Raw genomic sequence first — 16,664 nt, 5'->3', positions numbered from 1 at the left:
GCGGGACAGGATGACATTTTTGGTAGGGCAGTCTTCCAGAGATTTCGGTCTAGGTGGTGTCCTTGCTTACTCCCTCTTCCAGATATATGTATTGCATTGGGAGTGGAGTCTATCATAGATGAGAAATCTGTGGGAGGAAGGAATCCATTAGAAGAATAAATTACTTGCCTCTCTGTATTGTTCAGGTGGATGTTCCTCCCACGGATTCCTCTTCGCCATCCCTACCTGGCCGTCTTTAGGTAGCTAGTACACCTTAATTCTGCAGTCCCTCAGGGTTAGACTGCTAGGGGAGAAAGGGTGGAACTGAGGTTGCGGTCACCTCTATATATGCTGCTGCCGACGTCATGTCTGGCTTGGGTGCGTAGTCTCGTCGGGTGGTACAGTCGCGGAGCTGTGCTTCTCCCTACCCCGAACCGCCTTGAGCGGCAGAAAAGTTTCTGATTGTCTTACCCCTTCCTTCTCTCCTTAATCTTCTTTGCACTGGATTTTTTCCTCTTCTTTCTAACATCCTTTGGTTCCCTTTTCATCTCCTTCCATCTTTCCCCTCTTTCCACCTCTATTTTGTTGTTGTTCTTCCCTTCTGCTGCCTTAGTCTTATCCTTCTTTACCCAATGTTTCCTCCAAAGCTGTCTTAAAGGTTTCCCCCTCTGCTGTTTTCCTCATCATCCTCTCCATCTATTTATTTGTTTCCACCCTCCAACCGTGCCTTTGCTTCCCATCTTTTCGCCACCTCCACATTTCCTTCCCTTTCTTATCTTCTCTCTGCCAATCCTTCTCGTATTGTCTCCTCCTCTCAAGCTACACTTTCTTTTCTCCCTCTTCAGCTTCCTTCTATATTGTTCCTCACTCTTCTCTCTACTCACTCTTCTGTCTCCCCTCGCTCTCTGCCAACCTCCTTCATGCCATATCTCTGTGCTTCAAACACCTCTACTCCTAACTCCCACTCTTTTTGTCCTGCATGGACCCCTTTTATACTAGCTGGTTTCCTTAAGGGTTGTCGGGTCCAAAGTGTGTTCACGTGTGTGGGCTGCTGGGAGTGTGTGTGATTGCTAAACAAATCATTTGGACTACAAGATCAGTACCCGAATATACCTGGGGCCATCCTGCAATTCAGTGGCTGATGTAATAAGGTATGTAGACCATCTTAGATTTCCCTGCTATGCAGTGAATGCACCTACAGGGACTGAGGAGTGGAGCTTCCTACACACTGTTTGATTCTGATGGCTTGCAGTATGCAAGAATGAGTGAGTAATCCACACTCAAAAGCAGCTTTATTTGTGCAAACCCATACTCTTCATTACAAACTTCACAGAGGCCTGCGGTGGCAGCTTCACAAGCTGCTTGATCTGTGTTACTTTAGTGTCTTTGGCATTTTACTATTTTTGCCTGAGATGTGTCTGTCATTTTACCAGGCTGCTTCTTCAAAATGATATGTCCTTCAGGCTGTCAGTACTGGGAAAGCTTGTTTCCCGTAGTCGTGTTACTATGTTACTCCTCTTGGTTGCTTTTGTATCACTTTTGGTCCCTTTTTATAATTATACAGTGCAGCTTACACTATGGTACAATGGGGTACATTTTTGTTTTGCCCTAGACTAACACTCAGAGGATTTTTGGTTACTCTAGGTGTTCTAAAAGGCTAGGCTGGTGGCAGCAGTGACTTTTCCCCAATTTTTGGGGATTTTTGTTTTAGCTTTACCGTGTTTGGCTACTAACTGTGGCTACTGGAGTAGAGAAGGGGTTTGTTCAACCTGAACACAACTAGTGGCAAACCTATTGCATTGATAGGAGTTTAGTATTCAATGGGCCTCATTACACGGTAGGCGGTAAACCATGGTGCTACTAGCACCATGGTTGCCGCCGGTACCATACCGGTACCACGATGGAGGAAAGTGGTATTACCAACCCCATTCCAAGGTTGGCGGGGCGGTAATTCGCCCTTTCTCCATGGCCCTTCCCCATTCCCATTTTTGCCCCATAGGGCATAATGGGAATGGGGAAGGAGCTAATTACGGTACCGCAAATTGCGGTACCGTAATTAGCACCAAGGCCCCTTTGTGGGTCCCAACTTTAACGGCTGGTCTACACCAGCCGTTAAGGTCGGGTCCCGCAAAGGGACCTCGTAGTAAGGCGGTAAGGGTTAACTGTCACCGGTACCCTTATATGGTTCCTATATATGGAAGCCAGTATAGTTACGTGGAACTCAGTTAAGCTTTCTGGAAGTATGATTGATGTTGAACTTTCATATAACCACGAGCATTGTCTTGGCTGTTTAAAAGTTCTCTTACATCATTAAGTGGTAGTGATAGCCAAGAAATGGCCCGTGGAATGCTTTTTAAAATGTTTGCTTGTTTTCAAGAGAAACATATATGATTAGTTCAGGTGTGACAAACAACGCTGAGCTCAAGCTGTTATTTTTGTAGTTGCTGAACATAGTGTTGCGTATTACTGTTGAGTGCATGTGTTTGCTGCAATTTAAATAAAAAACATTTCTTCTTTGTTAATGCCCACATTCATGCATCACTTTTTATTTCTTTTAAGGTACAACTGTAATTACAGCCGCTGTGGTGGAAACATACACACCTGTTAAAGTAAAAACAACCCTAAAACTGGACTTCCAATTTGACTCCTTGACACTGAATTTATATAGTCCAAATTCAAACCAAATTCAGGTAAGGAGACTGCAATCAATTGGAGATAAATATACCAGACTAGTTGTACACAACGTATCATATGTCAGTCTACCGCACTCTATTTCTAATAGGATCCTTTCTGGCACACATCTATCTCCTAGCACAGTTGCTCTTCTGATAATTTTTACACCACCAGGGGGGCACAGCTCTGCTTGATGTTTCTATGCACCAGATATGAATTTGGGGCCAGTATATATTCAAGCACTGTACCCCATGACCTTCGTTCCTTTTTTTCCACACTATGCTCGCTTCAGGAACACTGCTTCATTAGAAGTTTTACATTTTGCACCATGCCACATCTGGTTATAGGTCAAAGGTTCGACTGAAAAGGATCGAAATACAAAAGGGTCGAATCAAAAGGACCGAAAACAAAAGGGTCGATATTTCTTTTTTTGGGGGTGGGGAGGGGTCCCCGCCAAACCCCCTTTTTGTGGTAAAAACCACTTTTTTCTTTCCTATACGAAAACCCAAAAACAATATATATATTCTGAGGCTTGTGGAATCTGCTTAGATCACATGCTGTGCATAGGCCGACATCTAGTGGAAGCTGCGGAGTATTACAGTTTGTTTTTCGAAAGTCGAAAATGGGGGTCGACACAGGCGTGCCAGTAATACTATCCCTAGTGTGACGTCCACTGTACCCAAGATCCCTCGCGCGTGTAGGATCCTCAGATTGTTTTTTTCCGCCATACTGGTCGGAAGCATCTTGCGGAGTTCCCTGGCCTTAGCCATACTTTTGCTGTTATTATAATTATAATTCTTATTCATTCCCTTCCCCACCCCAACGTCGACCCTCAACCTCGACGACGGCTGGAGAAGTCATCGACCGTCGACTGCTGCACGACGGATCTGGGCCTCGGAAGGCCGCTGGCCTCGGCCCGGGCCTAGTAGGCCGCTGGCCTCGGCCCTTACAAGTAGGGAGAGTGGGGGGTGGTACATACTCTTCACTCTTGATATATAGTTACATTTTATATATTCCTACACTTAGCAGCCCGCTGCCTTAAGGTGCGTATGGAGGGTACCCCTTTTCAATTCTGCCCCAAGTGCAATCGCAAATACCCTTGGGTCGACAGGCACGCCACGTGCAATCTCTGCTTGCCGAGGGATCACCCCGAAGCGAACTGCAGAGCGTGTAGTAGGTTTAAACCTAAGACACTTAAGGACCGTTCGACAAAGCGTTGGGCCCACCACGCCAGGCAGGAGGCCATGGCAGCGGAGGGCGCCTTCAGCGATGGCAGCGACGCCGTACTTTCGGACGGCGAGGGCATTATGGCGTCGAAAGACAGCCGGCGAGCGCAGGTCCCCGACCTCGGAAGGTCGTCCGGCAGGGCAGCTATGGGGAAGACCCCCGGCGACGCAAGCGCTACACACCTAACACACACTAAACACACTAAGACCAACCGGACCTCGACGACGTCGACTTCCCGGAAAGAGGCACAAAAAGAACGGTCCGACTCGGTGTCCTCTGGGCGCTCTCGATCGAGATCACCTCACGACGCAAGGCAATCATCCACTCTTGCCAAGAGTGCCTCGCTATACACATTAACGGAAGTTCGATCGTCGGGAGACGAAGACGACTTCCACCCCCAGGCCGCGCTCCAAGATACCGAGACCGCGGTTAACACCAGTGAGGCCCCACGCCCGAAGCACACAGATACCTCTCCAGACCCTCGGCGCCAGGCGTCGAAAGTCTCTGGGGCCTCCAAGGGACAGGGAAAACATTTTTCCACGCACGGGGAGTGGGGGAAACAGCGGAAAGCACAGCCTTCCACCCCTGTAAAGCCATCCTCTCACCCTAGGCAGACAAGCAAACACAAGTCTACCCTTGAAAAGTCCCATAAATCATCACCTGCTAAAGTAATACCCTGTTCCAAGGAATGGTCCAGTGAAGACATAGACAGGGTTATGTCTAGGATGTCTTCCTTGGCTGATTTTTATGATAAGAACCCAGAACACTTTCTTTCATATAACCCTCAAGGGGCCACACCCTCAGGCTCCTCCGATCCTATCCCGCTAAGTAAAAAGCCCCGGTTCGAAAGACCTGAACCCTTCGAGGTTCAGCCTTACTCCACTCCATATTCTACTCCACTCCCCAGTTACCAGGGACAAGTTTTCCCTGAAGAGGACCAGGAGTTTGAAATTATGGAAGAACAAACCGGGACAGATTACTATGCAGAGGATGAGGACCTGGAGGAGGGAGAAGATGAGCAGGAAATTTACAGAGTAGATTCCCCAGTACAAAGCGAAGCCCCAGTTACTGACTCTCCAGTTGATAACCAGCCCCTCCTTAACGAGGTTCTCGCTCGAGCAGCGGAACACTTCCACATCGACACCCACGGTGTACAGGAGGAAAGGGACTTCGCGGAGGAGTTTGTAGGAGAGAGAAGACCGGTCGCTCAGACCATCCCTATCCTCAAATCCATCCAACGAAGAATAGATCCTTCCCTGGTGAATCCGAACCTCACCAGAGCTGTCAACCCCAGAATTGAAAAGATTTTCCGGGCAGCCCAGTCTGACCCTCTGTATATAAGGGGACATCTTAAACCAGATTCCCTAGTGGTTACCAACACTAGAAAAAGGGCTGGCACGCCCTTATCTTCATCAGAAGCTCCTCCCGACAAGGAGAGCAAAAAACTTTACGGATTTGGCAGGAAGGTAGCCTCAACGTCCGCCTACCATGCAAGGATTGCGAATTCCACCACCCTGTTGGCTAGTTACAATTGCCATCAATGGGAAGAAGTCGCGGCGCTCATTGCCTCTGCTCCAGAACCGTTAAAGGGCCAGCTGGCTCGGATCTCGGCAGAGGGGAGAGCCGTGTCTGGTTGCATTTTAAAAGCAACTTTCGACGCCGCTGACAACGCAGGGAGATTGATAGCAGAAGGTACTGTTATCAAGAGACATGCGTGGTTACGGCAGTCGGGATTCAAGACAGAAACCCAGGCTTCTTTAATAGACAAGCCAGCGGAACCCGACCTATTGTTTGGGAAAGCGGTCGAAGACGCACTTAAAAATGCCAAAGATGAATATGAGACTCTCAAATCCCTTGGCCAGCTTACCAACAAACCCCCTAACCAGAGGGGGAACAGTAATTTTCGTCGCCCACGCGGCCAAAATTCACAAAGAGGCAACTATGCCCAGGGACAGGGTACACAATGGAATAACAACCAGCAGTCTACCCAGAGTTACGGCAGGGGTAACAAGAGAGGTCGTGGAAGAGGCAGAGGCAGCCCCAACAAGGGAGGTGGCACGCCTCCACCAAAACAGTGACGCTCAGTTCAGGGTCCCTTGCCACGCAACCCCAGTAGGGGGACGCATTTCCACCTTCACCCAGGCTTGGGAAGGGATCACCTCAGACAGATGGGTGCTGTCAACAGTATCTGCAGGATATTGTATAGAACTACTGCAGCGTCCCCGGAACCATCCTCCACGACAAAGAGTGCACTCCCTAGAGCATCAAAGGATCCTTCTCGAGGAGATCGCCATTCTGCTAGAAAAGGACGCGATAGAACTCGTCCCAGGACACCAGGTAAACAAGGGTATCTATTCAACTTACTTCCTTGTGCCAAAGAAAGATTTGACAATGCGCCCAGTATTGGACTTACGGCCTGCCAACAAGTATGTCAAGCCCCAAAAATTCCGTATGACCACGCTACAAGAGGTAATCCCCCTCCTAAAAAAGGGGGATTACATGGCAACCTTGGATATGAAAGATGCTTATTTTCATATTTCCATGCTCCCAGCGCACAGAAAGTACTTGCGCTTCAAGGTGGACAGTCGCCACTACCAATTCAAGGTACTGCCCTTCGGGATAGCTTCAGCACCAAGGGTATTCACCAAGGTACTGGCGGTGGCGGCTGCACACCTACGCAGGGAAGCAATCCCGGTGTACCCTTATCTGGACGACTGGCTCATAACGGGGGAAACCCCAGGAATTTGCAGGTCAAACATTCAGAGGACTATCGACCTCCTCCACGAATTAGGCTTCTCCATCAACGAGAAAAAGTCAAGTCTGGTGCCAAGCACCTCAAAACAGTTTCTAGGAGCTATCCTAGATACTCAGAAAGGATTGACCTTCCCTTCGGAAGAGAGAATTCGGAATATACTTCTGCAAATTCCGCATTATCAGTCAGGTCAACAGATAACAGTACGCAAAGCTATGCGGTTACTGGGCATGATGGCGTCATGCATTTACCTGGTCCCCCACGCGCGTCTGCGCATGCGTCCCATGCAGGAATGGTTGGCGAAACGGTGGTCTCAGGCAAGTGGTCATTGGGACGATCTAGTGGTCGTTTCGCCAACACTCGTACAGAGCCTACACTGGTGGACAAGAGAGAATCTCGCAAAGGGGAAACCCTTTTACGATCCCGAAGTACAAGCCGTGGTGACTACAGATGCATGCCTGACTGGGTGGGGAGCTCACCATCTCCACCACACAGCTCAGGGTCTCTGGTCTCACTCAGTAGCCAAGAACCACATCAATCTGCTAGAGCTTCTGGCAGTATTCCGAGCGCTAAAGGCGTTCGAGCCCCATCTACTGAACTTGTCGGTGCAGATCAGGACGGACAGCACGACAGCCATGTTCTATCTGAACAAGCAAGGGGGGACTCGTTCGCCAAATCTATCCAAGCTTGCCCAGAAAATATGGATATGGGCACTCAGACGGAACATCTTCCTGTCATCGCAACATGTTCCAGGGGAGCTCAATTCCCTAGTGGATGCTCTAAGCAGAGACTCCCTCCCAGAAGAACACGAATGGGTCCTTCACAGAGACGTAGTAGAAGATCTCTTCTCTCAGTGGGGTTTCCCCACTATAGACCTATTCGCCACAAGCGAAAACAAACAATGCCCAGGATTTGCATCCAGGTTCCCCCAGCCGGACTCCCAAGGGAATGCCCTGTGGATGAACTGGTCAGGGATGTTTGCGTACGCTTTTCCACCAACTCCTCTCATCAGGAAGGTGGTGTACAAGATGAACAAGGAATCGATGACGCTCATCCTAGTTGCTCCCATGTGGGCGAGACAACCATGGTTTCCACACCTACGCAGGATGGCGGTGTGCGAACCCATCAGACTCCCAGCCTGGTACAACCTACTGTCCCAGCAACAGGGTCAAACAGTGCATCAGGAACCCAACTCTATGAACCTAGCAGCATGGCTCCTGAAGTCATAGAGTTTGGACATCTCAAATTACCACAGAGGTGTATGGACATTCTAAAGGAGTCCAGGAAACCAAATACAAGGCACTGTTACTTTGATAAGTGGAAAAGATTTGTTATCTGGTGCCAGAATAAACAAATCAACCCGGTTGATTGCACTCCTTCCAACGTTGTGACATACATGCTCCACCTGCTGGATGCAGGGTTGGTTTTTAACTCGCTGAAAGTACACCTGGCAGCCCTCTCGGCTTACACCACATCCCATAACAAGGTCTCGTGGTGGAAAGTACCAGTGGTTAAAGCCTTCATGGAAGGAGTAAAGAGACTTCACCCTCCTATTTCGAACCCACCGCCAGGATGGGACCTCAACGTGGTGCTAGCTAAGCTCATGGGACCCCCATTCGAACCCATGCATAAAAGTAGTCTCAAACACCTGACTTATAAAGCGGCCTTCTTAGTAGCCATTACCTCCATAAGAAGGGTCAGTGAAATTCAGGCTCTGTCAGTGCAGGATCCTTTCTTTACTATCCACAAGGACAAACTGGTTTTACGCACACACCCTAGGTTCTCACCTAAATTCATATCCAAGTTCCATGTAAACCAGTCCATCGAACTTCCGGCTTTCTTCCAAAACCCGCAAAGCTCGGCTGAGGTGAAACTACACACCCTAGATGTGCGTAGGGCGGTCCTATACTATGTAAATAAAACCAGACCGCTAAGGAAAACAGATCAACTGTTTGTCTCCGTAGCTACAGGCAGAGAGGGGGATCGCGTCTCTAAGGGCGCTAAGTGGATTATCAACTGTATACAGCTGTGTTACTCTCTTTCTGAAAAGACTCTGCCTTTTACGCCAAGGGCCCACTCTACTAGAGGCATTGGTGCCACTCTGGCTTTCATTGCAAATGTTCCCCTCGACACCATTTGCAAAGCGGCTACTTGGAGCTCTATTCACACTTTTACTCAGCATTACTGCATTGACACTCATTCCAAGACAGATACACAAGTGGGACAAGCGGTTCTAAGACACCTGTTTGCTCATGACCCTTCTCACATCCCACCTCCTTCTTCTGGTACTGCTCGCTAATCTATGCACAGCATGTGATCTAAGCAGATTCCACAAGCCTCAGAAGGGATACATTACTCACCGTAATCGTATTTCTGATGCTTGTATCTGCTTAGATTCACATGCGACCCACCCTTCCTCCCCTCCGAGAGAAGGCGCATGATTGCTTGTAGTCTTACCTTTCTGTCTATCTGCTTGGATTATCTGTACTCACGCTACTCCTCATGCTTCCTCATGTCAGAAAAAATACAATCTGAGGATCCTACACGCGTGAGGGATCTTGGGTACAGTGGACGTCACACTAGGGATAGTATTACTGGCACGCCTGTGTCGACGCCCATTTTCGACTTTCGAAAAACAAACTGTAATACTCCGCAGCTTCCACTAGATGTCGGCCTATGCACAGCATGTGAATCTAAGCAGATACAAGCATCAGAAATACGATTACGGTGAGTAATGTATCCCATATATATATATATATATATATATATATATATATATATATTTTATTAAAATCGACCCTTTTGTTTTAGGTCCTATTGACTCGACCCTATGGCATTCTATCCTTTTGGATTCGAACCTTTGACCGGAAACCGCCACATCTGACAAAGACCTCAGGATTTAAGCCCTGTATTACTGGGGACGTGAAACGTCCATTTTCGACCCCCGACTGGATTTGGATATACTGTTTGGGAGAAGAACAAGACACACAGGACTGCGGGTGTGTCAGTTAATGCACCATAAGGCCGTTTAGGCATGGGCACCAAAACTTTTCACCTTTTTCCACAAGGATTCTGGACCCCAAAACCGAAGAACTTCTACAGTCCAGAAGGACAAAAAGAAGCATCATAAGCATTGTAAGAGGTTGCGCTCACTCGAGGGTTCCTCAAGGCACCATTCTTCTTCCTCGAAGAAGAGAAATCACCGCTCCAGGGAACTCCACAGAGGAAAACGTGCCACAGCTACCTTTCCCAACCCAATCCTCCACAATGGAGAAATAGGAGGCTACCAAGGCCCTCGTGCTGACAGCATCTTGCATCGACATATTCCACGCTTGGCTGAGCTAGCAGAGACCCTGTGAAAAACCACAACTCTATCCCTGTAACCTCAGCCAAGGCTCCAATAGCTGAAGATCATCACTATGCCGCACCACTCTGTCTTCAGACATCGATCCTGCAATGCCAGCTCTATTTCCCACAGCACCGGGGTTCGTCGTGAAAACACCCTGCTCTCTAGGGGTTGTATTAATGTATAAAATGGAGGACATTTTGAAAAGGAGGGGAATATCATCCCCTTTGGGTTCGAAACTTTGTGCTCAAGGAAGGTTAGGGATTTCCCTGAGGAGTCCAAAAATGAAGAGCAGTTGATGGACCTTGTTGCTGATTTACAAGAAGCAGGTGGGCTGGACACGCCTCCATAGTTTGATGTTCTTCCTGCTCCAACTCTGGGAAAACCTCAGGCTTCATTTCAACAACTAATGGCCAAGGCCCTAAAGTTATGGACAAAGTCAGCTTCTGTCCAGACTGTGGATAGTGACCTGGCGAAATAGCATATGCGGGCGACTTCTGACCCGACTTTTCTTTTCTTGCAGCCCACCCCATATAGCCTTTTTGGTCCAGGCTGCCACAGCTCGCCTGAAGACCTACTCCTTCCCATCCTTGCCACCTAGCAGAGAAGAGAGTAAGAGGCTGGATTCCTGGAGAAGGAAGGTTTTTGACCCTGGCAGTCTGGGCCTAAGGGCCATTAACACCTCCTGTGCCCTGGCCACATTCTGTTTTGGTTTCTGGTCTGCAACGTCTGTTGCAGCAGAGCACCTACATGCTGAAGAGATAGATTAGAGATGGCTGTGAGGCCCTGGTCAGTGATGGCAGGGGTGCATCCTGCCAAATTGTACAGTTGGGCTTCAACATAGCTGACTGTGTGATACAAACCATGGCTACAGGGACTGTGTTGTGGGTTTAGTGGGTTTATTCCTGGATGAGACCTCAAGCTTTGCCCCTGATGTTCTGGATAAACTCCTGGATATGCCGTTTGATGGCAACCACCTGTTTGGGACAAAGGCCGACGAGTTCCTTCAAAGGTTATGGTTCTCAAAGGTGATTGGCAAGTCCTTAGGTCTCAGGTAGAGGTAGGGGATTTCGACCCTTGCCCCTCCTACATCCACAGGGGCTGGTGTTAGGTTTCCTTGAGCAGTCAGCAATTGCAGCACTGCCAGGGTTGGGGCAGGGGCCGAGGTGCCTGTCAGCCTCTGCCGTGCCCGCAGCAGCCCCAGGTGTGAAGCCCCTTTCATACAGACTTCCAACATAAACACATGCATTGGGGTAAATTTTCCTGTTACAGAAGAAATGGTGCCTCGCCACATCTGATGCCTGAGCCTTATAGGTTGTTCACCAGGAATATTGTCTCCCTTTTGCTGAACACCCTCCAGACCATCCTCCAACCAACCACTGCCTGCCTCCTGACAATCTTCTGTTGGAGGAGGTTTGTCAACTTCTGCCAAAGGGTGCCATAGAACAGGTGCCCCAATCAGAACAAGGCGGTGGCTGGTACTAGTCTATTGTCTGGTTCTGCAGAAAGATGGATGATTGCGTCCTATTCTGAATATGAGGCTTTTAAACCTGTACCTAAGCAAGGACAAGTTCAAGATGTCTATGCTGGCCATGACCCTCCAAGCTCTCGACCTGCAGCACTGGCTAATATCCATAGTTCTCCAAGATGCCTACTTCCATGTGGCAATCCATCTAAAACACAAAGTACCTGACATTTTTAGTGGGCCATTGCCACTGCCAGTTCATTGTCATGTCAGTCAGTCTTTTGTTTGGCTCCCAGGGTCTTCACTAAGCTGCTGGTAGTGGTTACAGCATGCTTCAGGAGGGAAGGAGTTCACGTCTTTCCCTACCAGATGGCTAGCTCGTCTAAGCTCACTTCCAGACCAGGCAATGGTGCATAGTTTCCGTACATCCAGCCTGTTGCATAGCTTGGGCTTCTCCCTGATCTTCAAGATGTCTCATGTTTCTCCATTCCAGTCCCTGCGATTTATCAATCTGCACCTGGTCAGCAGCCTACCACCTCGGATCGAGTGGCAAACATCTTCCAGATGGTTCATATCCTCCAATCACAGGACAGGATTCCGGTCTCAGCCTTTCTGCACTTGCTTGGCCTCATGGCCTCCTGCATCCTTGTTTTGCCTGAGCTTGCTCCAGTGGCTTTTCTGCTGTCAGTAGTCTCAGTTTAAGGGGCCCACATCAGACTTTCACACAGAATGAGTATCCTGGGACCTAGCATGGTGGACCCTACAAGAGAACTTGCTGAAAGGGGCTTTGCTTCACCAACCCTTTCCCCAACTGTCAGTAATGATGGGTTTGTCCTTGAAGGCTTTGGGTGCTCATCTGCAGAACCAGATGGTGAGCAGCCTGCGATCTCCAACGGAATCAAGAGAACACCCTGACTTTCTGGAATTGAGAGAGCGATCAGGCTGGTCCTAGTCGGTTTTCTTCCTGTGGTGTGGGGCAAGACTGTGCTGATCATGACGAACAACACAGTGGCCATGCACTACCTCAACAAACGGGATGATGTTGAGTCGTTGCCTCTGTGCAGTGAAGCAATGTGACTGTGGTTCTGGGCTCGGCTGAACAAAGTGTCTTTGATAGCATCTCACCTTGCCTGGATGTAGACCGCCATTGTAGATGCTTTGAGCAGACAGATGTGGGCATCTGACCATGGAAGCGCTCTCTGGAACTTGTAGAGAAGATTTCCTCCCAGTTGGGGACTACTCAGTTAGACCTTTTCACTTTCACTGTGAACAGGAAGTGCTAGTTGAATGTCCTCGACAGGGAGATCTGGGGGACGCTTTGATGGTATGGTGGATATTCGACCTCCTCTATGCATTCCCATCGATCCCTGTGTTCCTACTCATTCTCTGGAGGCTGCGCCTATTCGTGTCTTCATTGATTTTGATTGATTTGGACTGGGCATGGGAACTTTGTGTGACAGGGCCAGCGTTGTGGCCCTGTCAAAGGGAAGGAGCTGTGAGGGCAACCCTCCTTCCCACCCCTCTTGACCTGCAGTGATATCGGTGTCCTGGCAGTAGAAACAGCTACGAGGGAGACACCACAGCAGCGGTATGCAGAAAACTAAGGGGTGCCACGAGCAGCACAACAACGGCAGTTTAAAGCAGGACATGGAGAAGGATTGCACGAAACCAAGAGGTACCAAGAATCCCAAACACCAGCTGGCAAAGGAGACAGCCCATCAGACCAGAAGCAGGGGAAGCGGTGAGCGGGACAACACCGGACACCGCAAGAAAATGAAATGAGCCCCCTGGCCCATCAGGAATTGTCCCCAAAGGGGGAAGGCCCTATGAATCAGGGCCCCACTATACCACTATGGAGTAAGGTACAGGGTAAAAGTCTCCAGAGAAGCTTTGGAGAACACTTGGCCCTGAAGAGGCGATATAGGATCCAGGTCAGAAATGCTGCTGGATCCATGTTCAAAAAGGGATTGGGCTTACTAGCCCTTTTAAGCCTTCCCATGGCCTTCCCCTGTCACACCCCTAGATCCAGATAAGTGATTGGACAGGGTGAGTATCCAATCCTGGGAGGAGGTGGGGGATATAAGGAGTTATGTGGGAATGTATAAGTGTGGGTTGGTGGGGGAGAGAGGGAGATAGAGGGAGGGAGAGGGGGAGAGAGGGAGAAAAAACACAACATAAATGGATGTGCTAGGAAGATTAGGAGTGGAGAAGGACGTAAGAATGAAGGGCGGGGTGGAAGGTTGGAGTGAGAGGCTGGAGGGTCAGTAAGAAGTGGGAGGAGGAAGATTGAAAGGGATTAGGGACTGGTACGGGAGTGTATGCACGAAGTGAGCGTAACACTGGGTAAATGAAGGCAATGCTCCTTATTTCCTGAGAAAAAAGTGGAAATAGGTATGGGTGAGTTTGAAGATCACAAGGGAGCAAGACAATCAACGACTTAGGGCAAACACCTGAAGTGTAGAGAGAAGACATATATTACCGATCTTAGTATTAGTAACAGCCCGTTATGGACGTCTGGTTAGGGAGGAGGGAACCAAGCCCGGGGCAGCCGATAGAGGAAAGGACCAGCCCTTGCGCCAATCCCACAAAGATCCCAGTACCCCAAAGAACCTTAAGACTAAAAGTCATTCTGACCATTTTTATTTCACTAAGCCCCCTTGGACTTTAAGAGTCAGCATGATTCTTTGTGATGAGACCACTCTGTCACAGTTATTTCTGGAGTTGTTGAACATGTCCATCTGTCTACCCAAGTGCCTTCCTCTGAGAGTGGATCTGTACTCCCAATCCGGGGGTGGCACTCCACCAGAGTCTCAACAGCCTGAACCTTACTGTCTGGCTGTTGAGTGGCAGAGATATAAAGAGTGGGACTTGTCGGATGATGCCCTGGATATACTCCTCTCGGCTCGAAGGCCTGCCACCAAGTCCATTTATGTCTGCAGGTGGTGTAAATTATTGTCCTTCTGCCGGGAGAAGAATCAGAATCCTTTCACGTCCCTCAGCCTCTATATTGGATTTTCTGTTTTCTTTGTACCTGGACAAGTGTCCAGATTAACTTTGCTGCCACTTCATTTTTCAAGAGCACCCTGAAGCAAGTCTATTATGTCATGATCCCCACAGTTATTTCAGTTTGTTGTTCAAGCTTGGGATTCAAATAGTGTTGAGTTTCTTATAGGCACTCCCTTTGAGCCCCTGCATTCTTGTTGTTTAAGTTTGCTTATCATTAAGGTGATTTTCTTGGTTGCCATCGCTTATGCTATACCGGTGAGTGAGCTCCAGGCGTTTTGTGTAACCCCCTAGTTGTTTTTTTCCAAAGAGGAGGTGATGTAGATACCGTGGCCATCCTTACTCCCAAGGTAATCTTGGATTTCCATCTCTCTTAAAATATCCATCATCCTGTCTTTTCTTCCCCCCCCACCCCTCCAAGGCAGAGGAACAATTCCATTGGCCATCCCAGTGTGGGCCCTCAGCTACTACTTCTCCAGCATGGGGTCTGGCATGGATTCATATGCTCATGAATATTCCCCGTCGTCAGGCTGGGAATCCTCGCTAAAGAAAAAATCAGTATCAGTTTCGTTTCTGATCTGTCTTTCTTAGTAGTAACCAATCACTGGTCTCTTGGTCATACTGCCCCAGCCAATGACTGCCCTCTCCCTAAGCCCCTCCCCTGGCAGCCATCCTCAGATTTTTACCGCACATTCAAGTGTTGGGAGTCCTCGTGCTATAGCTCTCGAGCTTTTACTGCGTTTTCGTGCTTTTTTCAAAGAGATTTTCTCATTTTTCGGTTAAATCGAGCCTCAAGCTCCACCGTTCTACTTCCGATCAACGGGGCTCCGTTTCGGAATTTTCTACGCCCCTCAAGGGTGAAGTTTTCGTTACGTTACGATTCTTGGAGGATTCCAGAAGATCTGAGGCCTACCATGGACATGGCCCAGGACAAGGGAAGCTCGACGCCCGGATCCAAGCTGTTCAGGAACTGCCCTGGATGCGGGTTACAGAATGTTTTCAAGGAGGACGAGCATTCAAGATGTCTCTACTGCCTTCATGAGGACAAGACACACGTGGAGAAGGACTCTGCGTTCTGCAAGAACCTATCTGAACGGACCATGAGTGATTGTCGTTCCCGCCTCGCCAGCTGGCTGGAGAAGGGCCCAGCAGGTGAGAAGAAGAAAAGGTCAGAGCGGTCTTCTAAATCCTGTGAGGGCGCCCCGGCGACCGGGGCCCAACAGTAGGCTAAGCACCGTGAGTCTGTGGGCACCGGGAGCGCCAAATGGTCGGGCTCTTCGGCTGCCAGGCAGGTCGCACCTTCCCCGGCCCCATCAACCACGAGCCAACGCTCTGGTTCGGGGAAGAGGAAATCAGAGAACCCGGGTAAGCTTCTGGAGAGGCCCGGTCGATATCGGCTGAGGGGGAGCGAGGCGGTGACCCTCCCCCCAAGGTGAAGGTCTCGAGCGCGCCCAAGGTGGCAAAGCCCTTGATTCACCCGGCTAAGGCCTCTATCGAGGGAGTCGCGGCGGCCCAGGCGAAGCCTGGGGAGGCTGCACCAGTGGAGGCGATCTCGGGGCCGAGAGTTTCCCTGCCACGGCGGAGGGAATCCTCTTTCCAGCCCATCAACAAGACCCCCGTGAAGACCCGGTGGAAAAAGAGGGGGGAGGCGGTAGCCATTATGGACACAGATTCAGCCTCTGAGGAGGAGCTGGTGGAAACCATGAAGAACCTCAACGAGAGGTTTGAGAAGGTACGATCCCACGGGAGGGATCCCGAAGAGGTGGTCGAAGAAAGCGATGGTGGCGCTGACATGGCCCCAGTGGAGGAGCAGCCATCCCTCCCGTCGCAGCCATTGGCCGAGCCTCAGGATAACTTGGTGGCCATTTTAATGGCAATCCAAACCTTATGCACGGAGATAAGGACGAGATTACCACAAACCCCGGCGGACGATCCAGAATCGGGCCCGTCGGGAAGCCCTCCGAACAAGTGGAGGAGAGTTCATCCCCCCCGCCCTACATGCCCTCACGACCCGTGGAGTCCTCATCCCCCTCACCGGACCCCAGGGATGACATGGCGATGGATACAACGACGGGGACGGATGACGACGGTGGTGACGACGGGACGGACCTTCCATCACCACTCCCTCGGGCCTCCCCGCCCGACGAAATTGGCTCCTTTCACGCCATGATCGCCAGGGCATCCGAGCTCTTCCAGCTCTGCCCCAAGGAACAGAAGGA

General features: G+C 49.7%; 1 protein-coding gene across 5 annotated transcripts in view; it reads left to right on the top strand.

Annotated features, from left to right (window-relative positions):
* Positions 1 to 16,664, top strand: part of VPS13A (vacuolar protein sorting 13 homolog A) — a 2,994,934-nt gene that overhangs the window by 1,442,229 nt on the left and 1,536,041 nt on the right. For all 5 annotated transcript variants that reach the window (XR_011280366.1, XR_011280367.1, XM_069625905.1 and 2 more), the window contains one exon: positions 2,539 to 2,669. Coding sequence is in view for 3 of the 5 variants with exons in the window: in XM_069625905.1 (XP_069482006.1) it covers positions 2,539 to 2,669 (131 nt within the window). In the remaining 2 variants the exon portion in view is untranslated. The remainder of the gene's footprint in view (positions 1 to 2,538; positions 2,670 to 16,664) is intronic.

The sequence above is a fragment of the Ambystoma mexicanum genome, chromosome 6p (assembly GCF_040938575.1).
Source record: "Ambystoma mexicanum isolate Mex_15411 chromosome 6p, UKY_AmexF1_1, whole genome shotgun sequence".
NCBI lineage: Eukaryota > Metazoa > Chordata > Amphibia > Caudata > Ambystomatidae > Ambystoma > Ambystoma mexicanum.
Note: the sequence above shows the minus strand (reverse complement) of the source record. Positions and strands in the feature narration are given on the sequence as shown.